Here is a 24,320-nt window from a genome sequence, read left to right on the forward strand (position 1 = left end):
CCTCCTTCTGAGGTCATGCAGTCTCCACCTTTGTACCTCCCACAGACTCATGTGTGCAAGTTCCCCTAGCCCATCCCCACTGGGGCGTTGGCATCCGGCCACCCCTCTCTGTCTACTAGCTATTTCTCGCCCTTTAGAGCATGCGGGAGGAATGTGGGGCGGCCCAGGGCTGCCTCCTGGGAATCTTGAGCCTTCATAAAGGGCCCCTCCTAGGAACCCACCTGTCCCTGCTAGGGCCTGGCTAGAGCCACTGCGGTCCCAGTCCTGGGAGCCCGAGGAGGTCGCCGACATGCCTGAGGCTAAACCAGGTGGCTGGCCAGAAACCTTCCTGGGAGTTGGGTGGGAAATGGCCTGCCGACAGGGGATGTCTCTTCCGTGGGAGGAGGGGGTCCTTTGCCTTCTCTTACATCTAGGTAGAGTGTGGGTTCCTTGCCTGCTTGGGGAAGAGAGGCCCCTTCTCGGTTCGCGCGGATGGGTTCCTCCCTGATGCAGGGTGATGGGGTCTTGTGTCTGCGTAGCAGTCACCCTTCCTCTTCAGGCACCGGGAGACCCATCTTGGGTAGAAATCTCAGCTAATTATAAATTGGATTCGGTTTTCTCTCTCTCTCTCCCTCCCTCTCTCCTTATTTTCATCCCTTCTTTTCTCTTCTCCCCTCTCCTCTCTCCTCCAGTTCTCCAGGCTGGTCTCAAACTCACTCTGCAGCCCAGGCTGACTTGGAAGTCCCAGTCTGTTTTGGGGGAGAGGGTGTTTCAAGATAGGGTTTCTCTGTGTAGCGCTGGCAGTCCTGGAACTCACTCTGTAGACCAGGCTGGCCTCAAACTCAGAGAGCCACCTGCTTCTGCCTCCGGAATGCTGGGATTAAAGGCGTGTGCCACCACCTCCTGGCCAGAAGTCCCATTCTTACTGCCTCAGTCTCTCAAGAACTGGGTGGGAGGCATGCACCCCCATTCCCAGCTGGGGGGCCCCTTTTCTTGAGGCTCAAGGGGTCTTGCTTGTACACTGCTGGGGCTCAGTTTAGGGCTAGGGTGCTCTCCCACCTGGAGACGAGGGAGTTGCGTCGAGTTCACCGAGCGAAGATTGGGTGCTTTCTAGATCATGAGGTGCGTCTATGACACAGTGGGGCTTCATGCACATGGAGTGAGAATTTTCTGTGTAAAGACGAGACCCCCTTTGGTGTGAAAGTCGGACTTGTCGCAGGGAATATGGGTCTCTCCCGTGTGTGGAACCCTTTTCTCCTGCTATGATGGGGATGGAATCCAGAGCCTCCTGCCTGCTGGGCACCCACCAGCTCTGTCCCGGCACCCCAGTCTCTCTCCAGGGCAGTTAGGAGTACTCCTTGAGGTGCAAAGGCAGTCTGTAAGGTGGCTGGGGCTTTTTCTTTTCGTGGAAGTGGGCATTGCACCCAAACCCTGGCATCACCTTCCCCAACCAGGTTGAGGTCGCCACCAGCTCCTTGCAGAAACTGACCCATGGGTCAGTGACCTGTACCATAGGAGACTGCTGTGGTCAGCACCAGTGTCCAGTTTCTATCCCAGGGGAAGGGCTAATTATACCCCAAACCTGAAAGGTCAGACTGGTGGCCAGAGTCTGGGGTGAGGCTATGAGGGGAGGCAGAACCTGATTCCACAGTCAGGGTGAGGATCAACTTATGCCTGGAATGGGGGTCTGGACCCCGGGTCTGGACCCCGGTTCTGAGGAAGGAGGTCTGGGTCTAGACTCTGGGAAGGGCGAGGAGAGCACCATGGGTGCTGAAGTCTCAACATCTGTGTTACAGCAGCCAAAAAGGCCCCCAAAGGCAAGGATGCGCCAAAGGAAGTGCCAAAGGAAGCTCCTGCTAAGCCAGATCCTGCAGAGCCCCCCAAAGGTGAGGTGCCCCCTGGGGCTCTGCCAACTGTCTCCTCCTGGCCCTTCTGCACACTGGCCCTAGTCTTTCCTGATCTCTTTCCGGTAGCTGTCTCCACACAGTGACAGAGCCACAGTCCTGCCTGGCTTCCCAGCACCCCACCCAGGCTGGCACCGCACCCTGAGCCCCCAAAAGCTATGTTCGTATTTACATGTCCTTTACCCGAAAGTCCTTTCAGGACCATTCTGGATATAACCTGCTGGTCCACAGATGGGGAAACTGAGGCCCAAGGGGCTGACAGAGCCTAGCAAAGCTTATGCTTCTGGATAAATGTAAGCCACACCATAATCTCTGCCTTCTGAGCAGAGGGGTTCGTGTGTGTGTGTGTGTGTGTGTGTGTGTGTGTGTGAGAGAGAGAGAGAGAGAGAGAGAGAGAGAGAGAGAGAGAGAGATCATTGTAGCTGTAGCTGTCCCGGAACTCACTCTGTAGACCAGGCTGGCCTCAGACTCACAGAGATCCTCTTGCTTCTGGGATTAAAGGCATGCACCACCACCACCCAGTGATCATAGGGGTTCTTATTAATCCCAGAACTCTTCCCAAAGAGATCCTCTGCTTCCCCCTAAACCACTAATCCCTAATCCTTTCTCCTGAGCAGAGGCCCCACCTGAGGACCAATCCCCAACTGCAGAGGAGCCCGCAACAGGCATTTTCCTGAAAAAGCCAGACTCTGTGTCAGTGGAGACTGGTGAGCCCTGGAGTTGAACAGCCTAGAACCCGAATGTGAGGGAGGAGAGCTGGGGGGGGGGGACTCCTGGATCAGAGCCCCTGGGTCTGAGAGAGAAGGGCTGGGTCTCTGGAGAGCTGGGTTCCTCAGTGCCTCCTTCCTCCAGGGACGGACACGGTGATTCTGGCCAAGGTGAACGGGAAGGAGCTCCCAGGCAAGCCTACCGTCAAGTGGTTCAAGGGGAAGTGGCAGGAGCTGAGCAGCAAGAGCGGAGCCCGATTCACCTTCAAGGAATCCCATGACTCTGACAGCAATGTGAGACCCCGGTGGAACCCCCTGGAGGGAGCCAGTGCCTCAAGTGGTGGCTGAGGCCTGGCTAGAGCAGTGTAGAGGGCATAGCCACATATTCCTCACCTCTTTAGAGGCCTTAGGAGTCAAGATCCTGTCCCAGAGAGCTCTGCTTTGGGGCAGGGTGGAGATTTGGGGACAGTGAGTCAAAGCGCCATGACCCTGTGTTCCCCCCCAGGTGTACACCGTGGAACTCCACATCGGGAAAGTGGTCCTAGGGGACCGCGGGGATTACCGTCTAGAGGTCAAAGCCAAGGACGTCTGCGACAGCTGCTCTTTCAATGTGGACGTGGAGGGTATGTTGGAGGCAGAGACGGGGACACTGGCGGGTGGAGGTGGTGCGGTCCCACTCTCTTGGAGGAAAGGGTCAAGACTTTGTAATGGTGGGGACAAGGTCTCCAGGCTTTGTGTAGAAGGAGGTACTAGACTTACAGGTGTTTAGCAACTTGGGGTACACATGAAAAAGTTTAGGAAGCTTCCAGGTTTGTGAGCTGAGGGCTTGGGTAATTAGGGCCCCCTGCCTCATAGAGTCTGGGTGCATGGGTTCAGCACGAGGGGCAGGTTTAGGAGAAAGCAGGAGTCCTGCAGCCTCTGGGGTTTTACATACAGCTCAGTGTGTGGGGTTTGAAAGTGAGGGGCTGAAGGAATGAGACTCCCCTGGCCTGGGGAGCAAGGACCAGCTGGCCAGGAGGGTGGGACATGGTACCCAGGGAAGTGGAACTCCAAAGGGTAGAGAAGTTATGCCTGGTACATGCCTTTCACCCAGCCCGAGGCTGAGGCAGGAGGATTGATGCCAACCCCACATGAGCCTGGGGTTCACAGTGAGATCTTGTCTCAAGATCCAAAATACTGGGGGGGGGTGCAGTGTTTTTTGCTCTAGGTCAGCCAGGGCTACATAGTGAGACTCTGTTTCACACACACACACACACACACACACACGAGAGGGGGAAGGAAGGGAGAGAAAGCATTGTCTAGGCCTTCAGAGATGGTGCACTGGCCCAGAAGGTGGAGGAAAGGGTACCCAAGAGGCTGGGACTTGTGAATGTCTGGACAGGATGTCCTGGCCTTTACCTTACTCCTCCTCCTCACCTGTTCCCAGCACCCAGACAGGACTCATCTGGTCAGAGCCTTGAGAACTTCAAACGCTCGTGAGTGCCTCCGGTCCCGGGAAGAGGTGCCCATTGGCACTGAGAATCAAGGGACACTTTTCCTTGGGAGGTGGAGATAGAGGGCAAGGAGTGGGGACGCTTTTGGATGGATCTTCATGGGGTTCACAACCCTCTTAATGATTACAGGGGTGACGGGAAGTCAGAAGACGCGGGTGAACTGGATTTCAGCGGCTTGTTGAAGAAGAGGTGAGTTGGCCTAGCTGGCAGATAGGGACAGTTGGGGTCTTGGGAGAGGGACGATGGCCAAACAGCCAACACCTCATTTCTTATCAACCTCCCTGGGTTTTCTCCTATTCTGCCCACCTTCCCTTCTCTCTCTTCTTTTTCTTCTCTTCTCTGTGTGGTGTTTGAGCGTGTGTGGGTTGGGGGAGGGGTTGAGTTCGTGTCTTCTATCACTCCCCACCGTCTCTGTCTTTCTTTCTTTATTGTGTTTTGAGACAAAGTCTCCCTATATAGCTTTGACTGGAGGTGTGTACCACCATACCTGACCTTTCACTTGTTTTTTATTTATTTATTTATTTATTTATTTATTTATTTATTTTTGCGATGGAGTCTCTCACTGAACTTGGAATTCAATAAGCTGACTAGAGAAAGCTAACAAAGTCCAATGTGTTTGTCCACATGAGTGCAGTACCTGTGGAGGCCAGAAGAGAGTGTTGGACCCCCTAGAACTGGAGCTACAGTTGGTGGTTGTGGGTTGCCTGGTGTGAGCGCTGGGTACTGAAGCTGGGTTCTCTGGAAAAGCTGTGTGTGTTCTTAACTGCAAATCATCCCCTCCAGTCCATACCCGGCTTTCACAGACTTGGGTCCTAATGCAGCAAGCACTTAGCCCAGAGCCATCCCTTCAGCCTCCACCCCTAGGTTTTCTGTTTACTCCAAAACGATCTCCTCCTCCTCATCTCGCCAGCCCGTCCACACCTACTATAGGAAGGCCTATAATGCCATCCAGTCAGCCATCTGTTCAGCAAGCCTCAACCTTTTCACCCCTGAAGCCACCAGCCCTGTACCCTGCTCAGCCACGCTTCCAACCTATCACCCACCCATCACAAATCCATCCACTCACCCTCCATCCACATACCTAACTACCTGCCCATCTTCCAGCCTATCTGTCCTCTCCATACTTCTCTCCCCACCGACTCCCAGTTCTCCATCCCATCTGCCATTATACTCAGATATCCATTTGTCAGTGTGTCTGTCTGCTCCACACCCACGCCCTGCACCGTCCACCCATCCACTCCACACTCACGCCCTGCACCGTCCACCCGTCCACTCCACACTCACGCCCCCCACCGTCCACTCCACACTCATGCCCTGCACCGTCCACCCGTCCACTCCACACTCACGCCCTGCACCGTCCACCCGTCCACTCCACACTCACGCCCTGCACCAATAAAACAAGGCACTTATATATCAACTTCCTCCCTCCTTGTCTATTCAACTGAACTTGCACCTCTCCCCCAACAGCACCCAGCATCCTATCCAGACATCTGCTCCCCCACATCCAGCCAGCATTTTCCTTTCATCCCATTACTGACACACCCAATCCCTTGCAGCTTTTCTGTCAAATTGAACAATGCGAGGTTGGGACTCTGTGGGTAAAAAATAACTGGACTGGGGCTGTGAAGACAACTCAGTCAGTAAAGTGGTTGTCGTGTACCCGAGAAGACCCGAGTTCAAATCCCCAGCACCTGTAAAAGCTATGTGTAGAGCTACACATCTGTCATCCCAGCAGGCGAAATGGAATAGGTTCCTGGAGCTTGTTGGCCAGTCAGCCTAGACTTTGTCTAAATCAAACTGTCTAAATCAGTGAGCTCCAGGTTCAGTGAGAGAACAACCACATCTCAAAATATAAGCTGGGCTAGGGAGATGGCTCAGTGGGCAAGGGTGCCTGTCGCCACGCCTGATGGCCTGCATGCAGTCCTTGGAAACCACATGATGGGGAGAGAACCGACTCCTGAAAGTTGTTCTCTGACTTTTGCACACATGCTGTGGTATGTGAGTATACACGCGGGCGCGTGCATGCACACACACACTAAAAAGAGTTAAAAACATTTTAAGAAGTGAGGTAGAGGAATGACTGAGGAAAGGCCTGATAGCAACTTCAGGCTCCGCACACCGATGCACGTGTGCACACACACACACAGCAGAGTGGGTAGTATGACAATTTACTGTTGTTTTTCAGCACACTTCGTCTCTCCTGTATCCACTCCATGTGCCCACCCTTCATGGCTCCAGTTTCCCCACTGACAGCTCCTCTACTAATCCATTCCTCTGATCAATGCTCGCTCAGCCATTTCTAGCTAGCCGGACACGCGTGTACCCTGCTATGCTCTATCCATCCTTCTGTTTACCTGTCCTCTCACCTTCTGCTCTCAATATCAACATAATATTCATGCCCCAAGTTCAGCCATGTACCTACTCTGTCCCTTCCTTCTTCCTTCCTGAAGTTCCCTCTTGCATTTCTTCCTCCATGCATCGCACATCTTGTGAGGCCAGCTGTCCTCTAGGTGCTGGGCTGAGACGGAGACACGGAGAAGCCCCATTTGATCCTGGCCTGACTCCTTCAATACCATGGGAAGACATGACAGATCCAAAGACAGGGACATGCACAAGGCAGTTTGGTGTGGTTGGAGGAAGTGTGTCAGGGCAAGAGCAGATCACTGCCTTGGAGAACCATAGATGCCTCGTAGAGAAGAAAGCACTGGCATTAGGGTCTGTAGGATGGAGAGGGGCACAAGGCAGGGACATCAGAGGCTGGAAGCGGCAAAGAGCTTTCAGAGGCAGAGAAGAGCCTGGAGTGCTAAGGGCACGGCATACATCTGGGTTGGATGCTGGGGGGTGAGGGTGGAAAGGTGGGTTGGTTGGTGATGGCCAGGATGAGGAGCTGGGGTTCCCTCCTGGAGGCAGTGGGGAGTCACAGCAATGCTTAGAACAGGGAGGAACATGGTTTCTGGTGTGCATGTTGGAAATGTTCTGTGCAGACCATGGGTAGAAAAACCTAGAAGGGAAGGTGACTGATAAATATTTGCTGGATAAATATTTGATGGATAAGTGAATGGGTAGATGGGTAGGAAGGTGAAGGAATGGATGGATGAGTGGATAGAGGGATGGATGGATGGATGGATGAGTGTGGGTAGATGCGTAGGAAGGTGAAGGGGTTAATGGGTAAGTGTGTGGGTAGATGGGTAAGAAGGTTTAGATGACTACTTGGATGAATGAAACAAGGAAATTGATATGAAAATGGATGGAAGGATGGGTGGACGGGGGAAGGGATAGAGAGTGGATTAAGGGTAGCTGTTTACTTGGTTAGGTGAATGGGTGGGTTGATGAAGATATGTGGACAGAAGGGTAGTGGGGATTGGATGGATAGAAGATGGATGAGTGGGGAGAGAAGTGAGGAAGAGAGGGAAGGATGACGGGATGATAAATGAATGGGTACTTTATGGTTAGATGAATGGACAGATGATGGGGGAGGTAAGGGAGGGAAGGATGAGTGAGTGAGTGTTCAGATGGATGGGTAAGACACATGGACAACTGAATAGGTGGATGAACTGATAATGAATAGATATGTGGGTAGCGGATAAATAAATGGAGAGATGGATTTATTGAGGGAAGGGAAGGTGAAAGAAGAGATGGATGGATGATAAATGGAGAGAAGGGTGAATAATGGATAAATGGGTGGGTATCCAGGTGAATGTGCAGAATTCAGGGATGTATAGGTGAATAAATTAGAGGGTGTATGGATGGATAGATGTGGGGATAGATGATTGATGTGTGGGTGAGGGCTGGATAATTGAGGTGTGGCTAGATGAGTGGATAAAAGGAGGAAAGAAGATGCTTGGCCAATAATCCAAGTGGGAAAGAACAAGGCTCAGAGTTACAGGTGACTGATTGTGGGGGTGGGGCACCTTAGCCACCTCATTGCTGTGTCCCTGCTCCCCCAGGGAAGTAGTTGAGGAGGAGAAGAAGAAGAAGAAAGATGATGATGATCTGGGCATTCCCCCAGAGATCTGGGAGCTCCTGAAAGGGGCCAAAAAGAGCGAGTATGAGAAGATCGCCTTCCAATATGGCATCACTGATCTCCGGGGCATGCTGAAGCGCCTCAAGAAGGCCAAGGTGGAGGTCAAGAAGAGTGCAGGTCAGCATTGACCCGAGGGAGATGGGATTGTCCTGGAGCCCCCCAACACTGGGGACATCTGTACCCCAGATCCAGGACAAGTGGTGGGCCTCACTCTCAAAGGTCTCTAAGTCCACAGGAAGCCTCCAGACTTGACCTGGGAGAGACCAAGGTCTGGGAGGAAGACCTGGCTCCTCTGAAGATGATCAGGGCAAAAAGAAACTCTTTTCTGTAGTAGGAGGAACGGTGGGCTGCATTCTACCCGGCTCCCAGCCACCTGGCTAGCTTATGCCCCGAAATAATTACACGGAAACTGTATTCTTTTAAACACTGCTTAGCCCATTAGTTTTAGCCTCTTACTGGCTAACTCTCACATCTTGCTTTAACCCATTTCTAATAATCTGTGTACCACCACAAGGTGGTAGCTTACCGGTAAGATCCTAACCTGGTCTGCCTCGGAGAGGAGAATCATGGCAACTGACTGACTCGGCTTCTTTCTCCCAGCATTCTGTTCTGTTTACTCCGCCTACCTAATTTTCTGTCCTATTAAAGGGCCAAGGCAGTTTCTTTATTTAACCGATGAAATCAACACAAAACAGAAGACTCCCACATCAGTTTTCTCTACTTCCTGGTCTTCTGTCGTTGACACTGGTCATCTCTGTATCCCCTGGTCCTCCCTCTACCCTGTGGTCATCCCTCCATCCCTAGCCTTTACTAAGAAGTTGGACCCAGCCTACCAAGTAGACAGAGGCAACAAGATCAAGCTGGTGGTGGAGATCAGTGATCCAGACCTTCCTCTCAAGTGGTTCAAGAATGGCCAGGAGATCAAGCCAAGCCTCAAGTATGATTAGGGGAACTGCTGCACGGGTGGTCTGCCATGAATGCCCAGAAGTAAGTGTGGGTTCCCACCTTCCCTGTTGGCTCTCACACCAGGTATGTGTTTGAGAATGTGGGGAAGAAACGAATTCTCACCATCAACAAGTGCACGCTGGCAGATGATGCTGCGTACGAGGTGGCAGTCAAGGATGAGAAGTGCTTCACCGAACTCTTTGTCAAAGGTGGGGCTGGCTCCACCTGAGTCTGGGGACAGAGGGAGTGGATCGAGTGGGTCCTGAGACTGCTGGCTTCCTCTCTCTCACTCCATAGAGCCTCCAATCCTGATCGTCACCCCACTGGAAGACCAGCAGGTGTTTGTGGGTGACCGAGTGGAAATGTCGGTAGAGGTGTCTGAAGAGGGTGCACAGGTCATGTGGTGAGCAGAGCTGCCTTCAGGTTCTTCACCTCAGCCCTGGTCTCTAGCAGACCCAAAACTTCCTAGAAGGTTCTGATTTTTGTTCAGGAGGCACCTGAGACCTCAGTTAATGTCTTCAAATCCCTCTTTACTCATGACCTCATTATTCTAGAACTGACCTCTGTTCATCCATTATCTCCAGGATCTTTTCCTGATCCCTCCTGCTATACTGAATATTAATTAATCTATCAGCTAGGTATTTGTCCTTGGGTCCATCCGTGTGTCTGTTATCCACTTGTCCATCACCCTCTCGTCCATCAATCATCCCTCTACACAAACACTCATCTTCTCTCATCCACCCACCATCATTCTGTCTACCATACCTCTATCCATGCATTTTATCCACGTATCCTCCTATAATCCATTCGCCATCATCCTTCCACCCACCCACCCACCCATCCATCATCCATCCACCCATCCATCCATCATCCCTCTATTCCTTCCCCCCTTTCCATCCATTCATCACTTGTCCATCTTGCCCATCTACCATCAATCTTTTTACCTATTTATAACTTCTTCTGTTCATTTCTTCATCCATCCCCCAACCCAGCCTCCTTTCCATTGATTCATTCAGCCATTCACCTATCACCTTTAACCCATCCTTCCTTCCTTCACCCACCCATTCCTTACCCCTCCACTCATTCATTCTCCATCTAAACCAACCGCATGCCCGCCCATCCCTGGTCTACCTATGATCTATTCTCCCACCCCATTGGCCTGCCTTCCACCCACCCAGGATGAAGGATGGTGTGGAGTTGACACGGGAAGACTCCTACAAGGCACGCTACCGCTTCAAGAAGGACGGGAAACGTCACATCCTCATCTACTCTGATGTGACTCAGGAGGATGGGGGCCGCTATCAAGTCATCACCAACGGCGGCCAATGTGAGGCTGAACTCATTGTGGAAGGTACGACTTCTCGGAGTCCTGGAAGAGCTGCGGCTCCTCTCCCACCCCATCTGGCCAGATTCTCCAGCTTGTGCTCAGGCTGGTAACATCTGCCCCCACTCCCCACACATGACACTGTGTCCTGCTGCACACACATGTGTCCCAACTCCCCAGACGTGACACTGTATCCTGCTGCACACACATGTGTCCCCACTCCCCACATGTGACACACAGTGTGTCCTGCTGCACACGTGTCCCCATTCCCCACACATGACACACAGTGTGTCCTGCTGCAAACGAGGTGTGTTTTGGTGGGCGTGAGAGGACCCTGTGAATGTCTGAGTTTGTATATCAGCTCCTTGTTACATAAAATGCCACCCATGGGAGAAAGTGGGCCAGAGAAGGGTCATAGGACCTTGTGTAAGAAAGAAACGTAAAACAAAGCAAAACAAAAATCTGTCATTTACAGTGAAATAAATAAGCTTTCCTCTATGTGGCCAATTAAACAAGGGAACGTGCACGCTGCACTGACTCACAGGGACAGACTGCTGAGATCAGTCCTCAGATGATGCTGTCACACACACAGGGAAGGGAAGAGAAAAGGAGAGGGAGAGGAGATGACAAGCATGATCATGCACACTCACACACATTCACACTCACACACACATTCACACTCACACACACATGCACACTCACACACATGCACACTCACACACATTCACACACTCTCACACATACATACACTCACATACTTAGCACACTCACACACATTCACACACTCACACACATGCACACTCACACACTCTAACACACACTCTTACACATACATACACTCACATACTTAGCACACTCACACACATTCACACACTCACACATACACGCACACACTCACACATACACACTCACACATACACACATACATATATGCACACACTCACACATACACACACAAACACACACTCACATACACACACTCACACATACACACATACATATATACTCACACACTCACAACACATTCACACACTCACACATTCACATAGACAATTAGCTCTCCTTACCCAGGGATTCTGTGTGTAAACACCTTTTGAGTAAAATATTGGGAAGATAAATTACATCTTATTAGGGCACACTAGCCAGGAACTCCACCACTGAACTGTACCCTAATCTCTCACCAGGGGATCCTAGGCAGGGGCTCCACCCCTGAGCATGGCCCCGCCTACCTTACACTCTTTCTGGGAGGCTTCCAGCATTCTCTGCAGCATTTGCCTCCTAATCCTAGAATCTCTTTGTTCTCCATCCCCACTAGAGCAGGATCCTCCATGTCCAGCAAGTAGTTGGGGGCTCACTCATAGCTCTATCCGAGAACAGCGTTCACATGCAGTGGGTGCTCTCTAGTGTTTGTGACCTGATTAGAGCCGCCAGTTCCCACCCTCTTTGTTTCTATGCAGAGAAGCAACTGGAGGTCCTGCAGGATATCGCAGACCTGACAGTGAAGGCTGCAGAACAGGCTGTGTTCAAGTGCGAAGTGTCTGATGAGAAGGTGACAGGCAAGTGGTACAAGAATGGGGTGGAGGTGCGGCCCAGCAAGAGGATCACCATCTCCCATGTGGGCAGGTGAGGCTCAGGGCGAGGAGCCATGTATCAGCTGCATGGCCGTGTAACACACACTGGTTTGTTAGAAGAAGAATTGTAATCTGAGTCTGCGTGTTGGTTGGGAGCTGGCTGAGACATCTGGTGCAGGCAGGGGACAGCTAGGACCGTATTTGAGACGTACAAGAAAGCAAGCGGTCAGAAGTCAGCAGGCAGGATGTGAACACCTGAGATAAATACCTGCTCATCTGCTCAGTGCCTGAGAGCCACGACTCCAGCCCAGCGCCGCATCCCCCTGGGTATCTTCATGCCAGCTGTTTGGCTCTGTGTTTCGTAAGGAACCATAGCTACTGGTAGCCTTGATAATGACGGCAGCCAGTCTTGCTGCTGACGGGGACCTTCCTGGGAGCCAGGTCCACCCTAGATGTTTCACAACTCTTGAGATGGTGCCATCATTTCTCTGTTTATGGATGAAGAAACAGAGGCAGAGAGGCCCAGTGGCTCACCCAAAGTCACACAGCTAGGAAGTGGGATTTAAGCTCAGGCCAGAACATCACAAAACCTCCAGTAAAAAGAGTAGCTGTGCAAACATGAGGACACGAGTTCAATTCCCAACACTCATTTACAATTTGGGCATGGTGGTGTGTGCCCATAGTCCCAGCACTGGGGAGGAGACAGGAGGATCCTTGGAGTTTGCTGGCAGATAGCCTAGCTTAATTGATGGGACCCTGGTTCCAGTGAGAGGCCCTGTCTCAAAGTGGAGAAGGGCTGGAGGGAAGCATTGACTGCTCTTGCAGAGGACCCAGGTTCAATTCCCAGCACCCACATGGTGGCTCACAACCATCTGTAAATCCAGTTCCAGGGGATCCAGTGCCTTCTTCTGTAGGTACTGCACACACGGTGCACATATAAACATGAAGGCAAACATGCATACATATATAAAATAAATCTTTTTTTTTTTTTTTTTTTTGGTTTTTCGAGACAGGGTTTCTCTGTGGCTTTGGAGCCTGTCCTGGAACCAGCTCTTGTAGACCAGGCTGGTCTCGAACTCACAGAGATCCACCTGCCTCTGCCTCCCGAGTGCTGGGATTAAAGGCGTGCGCCACCACCGCCTGGCTTACAAAATAAATCTTAAGGATAAAATGCACATGGTGCCTGAGGGATGACACCTGAGGTGGACCCCTGGGGACCGCATCTCTCGTGTTGGCATTCACAGATGAGTCTGCAGTGATCTGGCCTGACCCCACCCACCCCCTTTCTGCATTCTAGATTCCACAAGCTGGTGATTGATGATGTCCGCCCCGAGGATGAGGGAGACTACACATTCGTGCCTGATGGCTATGCCCTGTCCCTCTCAGCCAAGCTCAACTTCCTGGGTAGAGACAGCCTTCCTTTTCTACTTGGGACAGAGAAGCCACCCTCCCAGGCCTCCAAGATCCCAGCGTTTCTCCCTGCAGGATTAAGATGTCTAGTTTTATGATGGGGGGCATGGATACAGTCAGTGAGATGTCAGGGCATGGTCCATGGTGATGAGTATCCATGGGGATAGGGGCGGTTTGGGAATCTGTCCCTCCCCTGGGACCACACACTCAGGGTTTCTTTCAGATTCTGCCCTCTGCCTCTGGGTTATGAAGAGAAGATGAGGGAGGGACATGAGAGTTTAGCCCTAACCATCCCAACTCCTTGTCCTTTCAGAAATCAAAGTGGAGTATGTACCCAAGCAAGGTAAGAGCCGCGCGGCCACAGTGCGACTCATGTCTGAGGGAGCAGGGCTGGGTCTGGACTCCCGTGTCTGAGGGAGCAGGGCTGGGTCTGGACCCCTGCTCTGAGGGATCAGGGCTGGGTTTACCCTGGGTCTGAGGGAGCAGGGCTGGGTCTGGACCCCTGGTCTGAGGGAGCAGGGCTGCGTCTGGACTTGGAATGTTGCTTCTCTGGGTGCCCTATGGTGGTATTGGGAAGCCAGGTACCCAACGCCTGTTTTGTGCCTCCAGAGCCCCCAAAGATCCACCTGGACTGCTCAGGGAAGACCTCGGATAACTCCATTGTTGTCGTGGCTGGAAACAAGCTGCGGCTGGATGTGGCTATCACAGGGGAGCCTCCTCCCGTTGCCACCTGGCTAAAGGGAGAAGAGGTAGGTTTCTGCCCTGCTCCTTCTCCCTTTAGCTCTGCTAAGTGGTTTCAGGCAAGTGGCTTTTCCTCTCCGAGCTTCAGTTTCATTCTCTATGGAATGAGGATGTCGTCTTTCTGTGTGGAGCAGTTCTGAACACTGCAGGATGTATTGTCTACACAGGCATGGATGCAACACACGGTGCACACCCCATTCACTGATCTTTTCCTCCAACAGCTGCTTAGTTAGTCAAGACTGACCGGTTCATCCATCTCTTCAGTAACTCTTCTACCCACCACCCACCCACCACTCACCCACCCACCCACTCATCATTTATCCATCCATCCACCCATTCATCCACACATCTACCCATCCCTCCACCCACAACCCACCCACCCATTATCCAGTTGCATCTATCGCTATACAATCCATCCACCCACCACCTATTCATCCATCCATCACTCACCTACCCAACCTGCACCACTCACTCCCCCCAAAAGTCCACCCACCCATCCAACTACCATCACTGATTCATCCTTTCATCAAAAAACTGCTTTGACTTTTCTGTCCTGGTCCCAGGGAAGTGGGATTTTTAGCTCTCCTGTGTTAGCTTTCAATTAATATAATCAATACCAGAGCTATCTCTGTCTGTCTGCTTGTCTGTGCATCCATTCATCCATTCCTTCCATCCATCCATCCATCCATCCATCCATCCATCCATCCATCCATCTATGTACATACACACTACATATGTGGTTCCTGGTTCCAGCCCCGGTCAGTGTTCCTCTCCCTTGGATCTGTGGCCAGGTTAAACACTGTGGTGGCAAAGATGCTCACCTCATAATGGCTGGAACACACAGAGAGGAAGGGTCCAGGGCCCCAACATCCTCTTCAATGGCACCCCCCTTACCAATGACCGGGTGTCGATAGGCCCCATCACTTTTTTTCAAGACAGGGTTTCTCTGTGTGGCCCTGGCTATCCCAGAACTTGCTCTGTAGACCAGGATGGCCTCATAGAGATCTTGCCTGCCTCTCCTGGGATCAAAGGCTTTCACCATCACCTTCGGGCTTTAGGTCCTATCACTTAAAGGCTCCACTTCCTCCCAGTAATGTGATGAACTGGGACAAGCCTTCAGGACATGGGTCTTTGGGTAACCAAACTGTAGCATCCAAACTGTAGCAGCACCGAGGTCCTCTCTTCTGGAACATGGACAGCATGGCCCCATGTTTATCCACTCTTCCCCACAGCTAACCACTAAAGGTGCCACCCTCACCAGATGCAGTCCTTTGGGGGAGGTGATCCAGGCTTCTCAAGATGGCCAAGACTGAGATATGGGGGTCAGAGAGCAAGAGCTGTAGGAATGTGAAGTCACTTTGAGCTAGGAGCATACAAAATGCTTCCTGGAAGAAGTGGATGACTTTCAGGTGGTCTTAAGAGTAAGAGGAGGTAGGCTGGTGAGATGTCTCAGCCGTTAAGAGCACTCACTGGCTGCTCTTTCAGAGGACCTGGGTTCAATTCCCAGCACCCACATGACAGCTCACAACTATCAGTAACTCTAGTTCCAGGGGATCTGACTCCCTTACATCAATGTATAAAAATTAAAAAAAAAAAAAAAAAGAGTACAAGGAGACTTGAGACACAGCTGGAGTGGTTGGGATTCCAGGCAGAGCTCTCCCCCTAGATTTTACTCCAGTACTGCACGGATCAGACATGGTGGTTCCCTCTAGATTTTACCCCAGTACTGCACGGATCAGACATGGCGGTTCACAGCTGCCATCTCTGCACTTGGGAGGTAGAGGCAGGAGGAACAGGAGCTCAAGACCATCCTTGACTACAGAGAAAGTTTAATGGCCATCTATATTACAAGAGAAATCTGTTTTAGAAAGAAAAGGCAGTGTCAGATTGTGTGTCATGGGAACAAGACTTTGCTTAGTGAAGGTGGGTGTGTGGGGACAGGAAGGATGAATGAGGAAAGTCGGGGTGAGCTCAAGCATGGCCACAGTGAGGTCCTGAGGCATGCCTGGCTGCTGGGTGGCCCTGTCCAGGTGTTCACAGCGACGGAGGGCAGGATACACATTGAGCAGAGGCCAGACTGCAGCAGCTTTGTGATCGAGAGCGCAGAACGGGCAGATGAGGGCCGATATACCATCAAAGTCACCAACCCTGTGGGTGAAGATGTGGCCTCCATTTTCCTGCGGGTTGTGGGTAAGCAGGGGCCAAGGCGGATGATGCACGGGGTGGCTCACTGAAGCCTCTGAGGTACCCCTGACTCTTACTGTCCCTCACTCCCACCCAGATGTTCCTGACCCTCCAGAGGCCGTTCGTGTCACCTCAGTTGGAGAAGACTGGGCCATTCTGGTCTGGGAGCCACCCAAGTATGATGGAGGCCAGCCCGTGACTGGTCAGCATCCATGTACCAGTGTCCCTGTGACTTCCGTGCTCCCTAACCTTTGATTCATCTTTCACCCGAGCCCACAGCTTCCTTGTGGGTCTCCCTCAAGAACTAAGTTCTCGGGACCTGGGTTTCCATGATTTCTTTTCCTGACGTGTGTGCACCCGTGCATGCGGAGGCCGGGTCCACCTTGAGCGCCCTCCTCCACCACTCTCCACCTTATTTTTTTGAGATCGGTTCTCTTATTGAACCTAGAGCTCACCTGTTAGGCTAGACTGAATGGCTAAAGGAACTTTCTGTCTCCAGCCGTGAGGTCACGAGCACATACTACAGCCAGCTTTTATGTGGGTACCATGGATCCAAACGCAGGCCTCATACTAGTGCAAGCACTATTGACCGAGTCTCATCTGCAGCCCCCATCCTGACCCCCTTTTGAGACAGAGCCTTTGTAGACCAGGCTGGCCTCAAACTCAGAAGTATCAGCTTGACTCTGCCTCCTGAGTGTTGGGGTTAAAGGTGTATGCCACCATGCCCAGCCAGATTTCCATCTTTCTTGCTTTGACCCCATTAACCTTTCCCAGGGTTCATTGTTCCCTAGCGACCTGGAAATAAGTCTCACAGCCTGGGGATTTCTGTGACCTTGGCCCCCAGAAGGCTCTGGGAAGCCGAGAGTCAGTTTGACCCTTTTTATGTGACGCTAGATCTCATTACAACCCCCAAACCCTTCTGCTTGGGGAACCACAGGGTACTTGATGGAGCGGAAGAAGAAAGGCTCCCAGCGCTGGATGAAGCTCAACTTTGAAGTCTTCACTGAAACCACCTACGAGTCCACAAAGATGATCGAGGGTGTCCTCTATGAGATGCGGGTCTTCGCTGTCAATGCCATCGGTGTCTCACAGCCCAGCATGAACACCAAGCCCTTCATGCCCATTGGTACAACGGCTTGTCCCTCCCCACCTGCCCCTCCCACCGACTCTGCTCCACGTCCATCTCCAATCTCATACTTGACCTTTGACCCACAGAGCTTGAAACTCGTGTGTGTGTGTGTGTGGGGGGGTGCTGGAGATAGAATCCAGGACCATGCACAAAATTTCAGCCCCTCACTGAGGGATTCTAGACATGGGCTCCACCACTGAGCCACACCCCCAGCCTCTCACTGAGGGATTCTAGACGTGGGCTCTACTACTAAGCCACACTCCCAGCCTCTCACTGGCAGATTCTAGGTAGTCATTTTACCTCTGAGTTACAGCCCAGTACCCCTGCTTTTTTTTTTTTTTTTTTTTTGGTCTTTTTGAAGCAGGTTCTCTCTGTAGTACTAGCTGGTCTGGAACTCGCTCTGTAGGTCAGGCTGGCCTTGAACTCCCAGAGATCCTCCTGCCGCCGCCTCCCCAGGCTGGGACTGAAAGTGTACACCACCACGCTGGCTTCTGTTTTTTACTTCATCTCCCTCATGCCCTTTCCTGATCACTGATTTTTGACCCATCGCAGTGATACTAGCCTCTGACCCCTGCCCTCTCTTGCTGACTTCTGCTCCTTCACTGGCTCCTGGTCCCCTCTCTTTGGATCCCTGCAGCCCCCACAAGTGCACCCCAGCACCTCATAGTGGAGGATGTGACAGACACCACCACCACACTCAAGTGGAGGCCCCCAGACAGGATTGGCGCTGGTGGCATCGATGGCTACCTGGTGGAGTACTGCCTGGAGGGCTGTAAGTGGCACTTGGCCCTGTGTTGGGAGTTGCATGGGGGTTCGCATAGTGCCTGGGATAGTCTGGACCCCTCGGGCCTTCCCTCTGCTGCCTCCGTGAAGCAATGACTCCTTATCTGTCTGTTCCTCCCTCTCTAGTATTTTCCTCTACCTCCTTCCCGCTCTTCTTCCTTCTCAACCAGCTGTGTAACTGTCATCTCTGCCGTCCCCATCCCCACCTCTGCTGCGTACCCCCCACACTCACAGTCACACTCAAGCGCTTGCGTACACCCACATTGGCATGCACACTCACACTAGTGCAACACACTCCTTAAAGCCATGTACTCACACTCAAATGTTCATTTACCCACCCATGTATATGCACACTGGCAGGCGCGCGCGCATACACACACACACACACACAGCCCGCCATGCGGATCACAGTCCTGGCTACAGGATGTCTTGTATGCATTGCTTATCTGCATGTATATGCACACTGGCAGGCACACACACACACACACACACACACACACACACACACAGCCCGCCGTGCGGTTCACAGTCCTGGCTACAGAATGTCTTGTATGCATTGCTCATCCGGCAGTCAGGACTCCACGCTGACTCTGTCTGCCCAGCCATATCAGTAATCGAGCAGCCACAGCCCTACCCACTTACGGCTGCCTGTGTGGTTTTGGTCTCTATGACTCAGAACCTTCATCTTGACCTGGAACTGTGACCACCACATCAGGTCACACAGGAAAGTGATAATGTTGTCCATATCAGATTCTTCCCAGCATTCCCTGCTCCATTTTCCAGCCGGCCACCACTCCACCCTCCTACCCCAGCAATTTCTTGCATCAGGCTCGAGCTGTGTGGGACCCCCGGTTTCCTTGTTCTTGAAATGTGGAATGGGTGTGGTCCTCCGTGCTGTCGTCAGGAAGGCTTGACCAGGGCTGCCACTTATGCCGGGGTTCACTGAGTCCTCGTTGTGATGGGGTTTGTGGGGGACAGTGAGGAAAGCAGTGTAGAAGGCCCAGGTCCACATGTGACTCCTCTCCCCAGCTGAGGAATGGGTCCCAGCTAACAAGGAACCCGTGGAACGGTGTGGTTTCACTGTCAAGGACCTTCCAACTGGAGCCAGGATCCTCTTCCGGGTTGTCGGGGTCAACATTGCGGGGCGTAGTGAACCAGCCACCCTCCTTCAGCCAGTCACCATTAGGGAGATTGTGGGTGAGTGACACCCAGTCCCTGACTCAGCATCCCTGAGGCTCTACTCAGGGTCCCCCAGATGATGTCATCATCCCTCTGAAGCGATTTCCAGCCCAACACCAACCCCCTCTGTTCACACCCTCAGAGCAACCCAAGATCCGCCTCCCCCGCCACCTGCGGCAGACCTATATCCGCAAAGTGGGGGAAGCCATCAACCTTGTTATCCCCTTCCAGGTACTTAAGTTGGGGTCAGTGTGGGTGCTGGGGTGAGGTTATGAACAGGGCCAGGGTTGGAGTTGAGATCGGGGTCAGGGTCAGAACTGGAATCAGGGTCAGGACCAGGGTTGGGGTTGGGGACCGGGCTATGAACAGGGTCAGGTTCAGGGCCAGTACCAATGTTTGTGCTTAAATCAGAGCCAGGGTCAGAAGCTGGGGGTCAAGGATAGGGCTGGGGTCAGGGTGGAAGTCAGAGATAGGGTTGGGGTCAAACAGAGTCAGGGCCAGAGCTGGCAGGGGTCAGAGCCTGGAGTAGGATTGAGTACAAGTCCAGGATGCTATCAGGTCCCAGATGCAGCGATGTATCTGTCTCCTAACCATGCCCTTCTGCCTGAAGAGCCCACTCACCTGACATTTATTCTGTCCTACAGGGCAAGCCCCGGCCTCAGGTGGTGTGGACCAAGGGTGGGGCTCCCTTGGATACCTCCCGTGTGAATGTGCGCACCAGTGACTTCGACACGGTGTTCTTCGTGCGCCAGGCGGCCCGCTCTGACTCTGGAGAATATGAGCTGAATGTGCAGATTGAGAACATGAAGGACACCGCTACCATCCGCATCCGGGTCGTGGGTGCGAGGCTGGAGCCTGGGGAGGAGTGGGAGAAGAGGGAAATCAGAGTACGGGAGGGGCTGGGTGGGACTGGGGGGTTGGAGGAACAAGGCCAAAGGCACGGAACGGAGGTTTGAAACAGGAAGGGTGGAAGGTGGGGCAAGGAAGGGGCCCATCCGCAGCGCTGGGCAAACGAAGTGTAGTGGTGTGTGCCCATGATCTCAGCACTCATGGGATGGCAGCGGGAAGATCAACCAATCCTGAGATATACAGCAGGTTTGAGACCAGCTTGGGCTACAACGAGTCAGAAAAAAAAAAAAAAAAAAAAAAAAAAAAAAAAAAAAAAAAAAAAAAAAAAAAAAAAAAAAAAAGAAAGAAAGAAAAAAAAAAAGTCAGGAGGGGAAGGAAGGAGCAGTGCCAGGCACCAGGGCCCCTCGGATGGTGTGTGACCCCCAACCCTCCTTCCAGAAAAGGCAGGGCCACCGGAGAACGTGATGGTGAAGGAGGTGTGGGGCACCAATGCGCTGGTGGAGTGGCAGCCGCCAAAGGACGACGGGAACAGTGAGGTCACAGGCTACTTTGTCCAGAAGGCTGACAAAAAAACCATGGTGAGGGGAAAGAGGGGCCTCGGAGGCTGGGGAAATGCTGGTGGCCTTGGTAGAGCGGAGCTGAGCTTTCTGTTTCACAGCTGGGAAATTGAGGCTAGGAGAGCCGGTGGCTGCGAGTGGGAGTGGCTGGGTTCAGAAGACAGACTGCTGCTTCTGCCCCGCCTCTCCTATGTCTCTACTCACGTGTGGCCCACGTGCCGGCCTTTCCCGGTCCCTCCTTGTCCCCATTCCAGGAGTGGTTCAATGTCTACGAACACAATCGCCACACCAGCTGTACAGTGTCGGATCTTATCGTGGGCAATGAGTACTATTTCCGAATCTTCAGCGAGAACATCTGCGGTCTCAGTGACTCACCTGGTGTCTCCAAGAACACAGCGCGAATCCTCAAGACAGGTGCAGGGATGCCTGGCACTGAGCTGTAACTCCTGTCTCTTGGCCCCTGGCTAGGTTTGGGGTGGGACTCACGTTATGGGTGTCTCATCTTCCCTAGGAATCACCTTAAAACCACTGGAATACAAGGAGCATGATTTTCGAACAGCCCCCAAGTTCCTGACACCGCTGACTGACCGGGTAGTGGTAGCGGGATATACCGCAGCTCTCAACTGTGCCGTCAGAGGCCACCCAAAGGTGCCAGGGTGGGGTCCGGGGAAACTGTTAGCAGCAATGGCTCCCAGAATACTCCACTAGCAGCTCCTCAGGTGGAGGCCAAGTGTCAGGCAGGGCTGAGCTTCCTGCCTCTTCTCTGCCTCGGAACTGCCAGGTACACCTCATCCATTCAGCCCAACTCTGTTCAGTTTGAAAACAGTGCCGCTCCCTAGAAACCCTGGGGGGGGGGACTTACACCTGCATAGCTTCCTGGGGTTCTCCTCAATCACCTACTCTCAAGTTTACTCTTCTTTAAAAACACCTTAAAATTTAGCAGGACTGTAGTGACCCACGCCTTTAATCCTAGCACTCAGGAGGCAGAGGCAGGCAGATCTCTGTGAGTTTGAGGTCAGTTTGGTCTACAGAGGGAGTTCCAGGACAGGCTTCAAGGAGAAACTTTTGTCTCTAAAAAAAAAAAATCTTAAAATATATGTGTGTGTACGTATGAGCACCTTGTATGTATGGTACTCATGTAGGCCAGAGAGGGCATTAGAGTCCCTGGAGCTGGGATTATAGGCAGTTGTGAGCTGCCCGGCATGGGTGCTGGGACTGAACCCAGATCTTCTGGAAAAGTAGCAAGTGCTAACCGCTGAACTATTTCTCCAGGCCTCATAATTTTTCCTTTTTTAGACAGGGGTTCATGTAGCCTAGATCCCCCACCCCCACTTTCTGAGTCTGGCATTCTAGATGTGCACCGCCAAGTCTGGGTATACTCATTCATTCATAAATTCACCCACCGTCTCATTTAACCATGTGTCGATTCATTTATCTCAGCTCATTCATTCATTCCATTTGCTGACGTACATCATTAATTCCACAAATATTTTCCTGGATTTCGTATGTACTTTGCAAATGGAACAAAGAAGTTGTGTTTGCACTGGGGTGGGGCAAGGATGCCACTGGTGATATGACTGTAATGGTGATAGGCATAGCAGAGAAATACGGGCGGTTCTGAGACTGTCCAGGAGCTGACTGGCAGGGGAAGGGCAGGACAGACAGGAAGGGCAGTGTTGGAAGAGGGGACAGACAGTTCCAGGGTACGGGATGCTGGAGCACAGGGAAGGAAAGGTAGGTGATCATGGTGGCCAAATTGGGGTCCTTAAGGTCTCTAGGCGCCATGCACTTGTTTGTATAGAAGAAGAAAGTGGGGGTCAGAGAGTAAATGACTGGTGGCGGCGTGGCTTCTGTCCAGGGGATCCCTGTAAATCAGTTTCCTCTCTGGTTCCCCTCCCTAGCCGAAGGTGGTGTGGATGAAGAACAAGATGGAAATCCACGAGGATCCCAAATTCCTCATAACCAACTACCAGGGCATCCTGACGCTGAATATCCGCCGACCGTCACCCTTCGATGCAGGGACCTATTCCTGCCGTGCCGTTAATGAACTGGGGGAGGCCCTGGCTGAGTGCAGGCTGGATGTCCGCGGTGAGGAGGAAGTGGTCCCACACTGGCTGACCCTCATCCAGGGCCCTAGACAAACCTACCTGGATGCCCCACAGGAAGGGGGGGAGGGGGGTCCTGCAAAGGGCCTGGGGTTCGGAAGCCCCAGTCTCAGCCCATGCTTCCCCTTCTACCTCTCAAATCCCGCCCAGCCTCCTGCCCTTTGCCCCTGGAGTCAGAGCTGAGTGACCTTCTCCGACTCCCCAACACACCCCAGTCTCTTCAGTGTGGATTTATTGTCTTGTATCTCAGCCCTGTCCCTAACTCCAGCCTGAGGCCTGCATTTTCATACACATTGTGTCCCAGACATCCTGTACCATGGTAGGGCCACAGTGGTCACATTTTATTCCTACTCTGGGCCTCTGAACACTCTGAACCATTCTCTGAGAGAACTGTCCCCCTGTGGCTTCAGTCCACACACACTGCTGGAAGCAGCCCCGTCTCCCAGAGTATCCATTAGCATAGTCCGGCCCTGCTTGATTGGAGACACTTAACCAGGCTCATCTGCCTGGCCCCATGAAGCAGGGACAGGAGCTCCAGCCCCTCAAGGATCACTCCCCAGGCCCAGTGGCCTTTTTCTGGATTCAGGCTGATCTGGATTGCAGTCTTCTTTGTGGGTGACTAAGTCATCTCAGGTGTATCCCCCATTGCAGGCTCTCTCTGACTTCTGATAGCCGGTAATTTCTCAGAACGTCCCCATGCGGGATTTAAAACAATATTAAACTGTCAGGGATGTGGTACACATCTGTCACCCAGTACTTAGGAAGCTGAGATAGGAGAATTTTAAGAGTTTGCCACCAGCCTGTGCTACAGAGCAAATTCAAAATCAGCCTGAATTACATAGTACGATCTTATCAAAATACTATAAAATATAAAAACAAGGGCTGGAGAGGTGGCTGGGGGCTAAGATCACGGGCTCCTCTCCCAGAGGACCTGAATTTGGTCTCACATGGGGGCTCACAACCATCTGTAGTTCCGAGTTCCAGGGGCTCCAAAGCCCTCTTCTGACCTCCATGGGCTCTTTCATACACATGGATCACATAAACTCAAGCAGGCAAACACAGACATAAAATAAATGAATAAATTTTAGAACTCAAAATGCAAAATAAAATGGCCAGGCACGGCAAAGTACAACTGTAGCCCTAGTTGGAGGCAGGGTCATCAAGAGCTTGAGGCCAGCCTCATCTGTAGGAAGTTAGATGCCATGAGACCCTTTCTCAAAAGGGCTACATGAGGCCCCGTCTCAGAAAGAAGAAAAGAAAAAGGTGTGGGGCTGAAGATGTGGCTTCAGCGTAAAGCCACGGGTTCCACCCCCACACACAGTGGTGCCTGGGAGAAGGAAGCAGGATAGGAGTTCAAGGACACTCTCAGTCACACATTTGAGTTCGAGACCAGCTGGGGCTACTTGTAGCTCTGGAGACGGGGGGGGGGGGGGGGA

At 52.3% G+C, this 24,320-nt stretch overlaps 1 protein-coding gene across 2 annotated transcripts in view; it reads left to right on the forward strand.

Annotated features, from left to right (window-relative positions):
• The first annotated feature begins 149 nt into the window (after positions 1–149).
• Mybpc2 (myosin binding protein C2) overlaps positions 150–24,320 on the forward strand; it is a 24,575-nt gene continuing 404 nt past the window's right edge. The window contains exons 1-27 of one of the 2 annotated variants that reach the window (XR_007588580.1): positions 150–308; positions 1,776–1,865; positions 2,501–2,590; positions 2,736–2,884; positions 3,096–3,213; positions 4,017–4,065; positions 4,213–4,272; positions 8,031–8,224; positions 8,912–9,044; positions 9,137–9,261; positions 9,350–9,455; positions 10,231–10,403; positions 11,834–11,999; positions 13,245–13,351; positions 13,671–13,700; positions 13,967–14,106; positions 16,129–16,288; positions 16,380–16,484; positions 17,220–17,408; positions 18,049–18,183; positions 19,224–19,391; positions 19,516–19,604; positions 20,018–20,213; positions 20,661–20,800; positions 21,034–21,193; positions 21,291–21,560; positions 22,681–22,828. Coding sequence is in view for 1 of the 2 variants with exons in the window: in XM_050121277.1 (XP_049977234.1) it covers positions 290–308; positions 1,776–1,865; positions 2,501–2,590; positions 2,736–2,884; positions 3,096–3,213; positions 4,017–4,065; positions 4,213–4,272; positions 8,031–8,224; positions 8,912–9,044; positions 9,137–9,261; positions 9,350–9,455; positions 10,231–10,403; positions 11,834–11,999; positions 13,245–13,351; positions 13,671–13,700; positions 13,967–14,106; positions 16,129–16,288; positions 16,380–16,484; positions 17,220–17,408; positions 18,049–18,183; positions 19,224–19,391; positions 19,516–19,604; positions 20,018–20,213; positions 20,661–20,800; positions 21,034–21,193; positions 21,291–21,427; positions 22,681–22,867 (3,415 nt within the window). In the remaining variant the exon portion in view is untranslated. Of the gene's footprint in view, positions 309–1,775; positions 1,866–2,500; positions 2,591–2,735; positions 2,885–3,095; positions 3,214–4,016; positions 4,066–4,212; positions 4,273–8,030; positions 8,225–8,911; positions 9,045–9,136; positions 9,262–9,349; positions 9,456–10,230; positions 10,404–11,833; positions 12,000–13,244; positions 13,352–13,670; positions 13,701–13,966; positions 14,107–16,128; positions 16,289–16,379; positions 16,485–17,219; positions 17,409–18,048; positions 18,184–19,223; positions 19,392–19,515; positions 19,605–20,017; positions 20,214–20,660; positions 20,801–21,033; positions 21,194–21,290; positions 21,561–22,680; positions 22,868–24,320 lie in introns of those variants that run through there. The other variant, XM_050121277.1, reaches the window with a different exon arrangement.

Source organism: Alexandromys fortis, unplaced genomic scaffold (genome assembly GCF_014885135.2).
Source record: "Alexandromys fortis isolate MF-2015 unplaced genomic scaffold, M_Fortis_MF-2015_v1.1 scaffold_161, whole genome shotgun sequence".
Classification (NCBI taxonomy): Eukaryota; Metazoa; Chordata; class Mammalia; order Rodentia; family Cricetidae; genus Alexandromys; species Alexandromys fortis.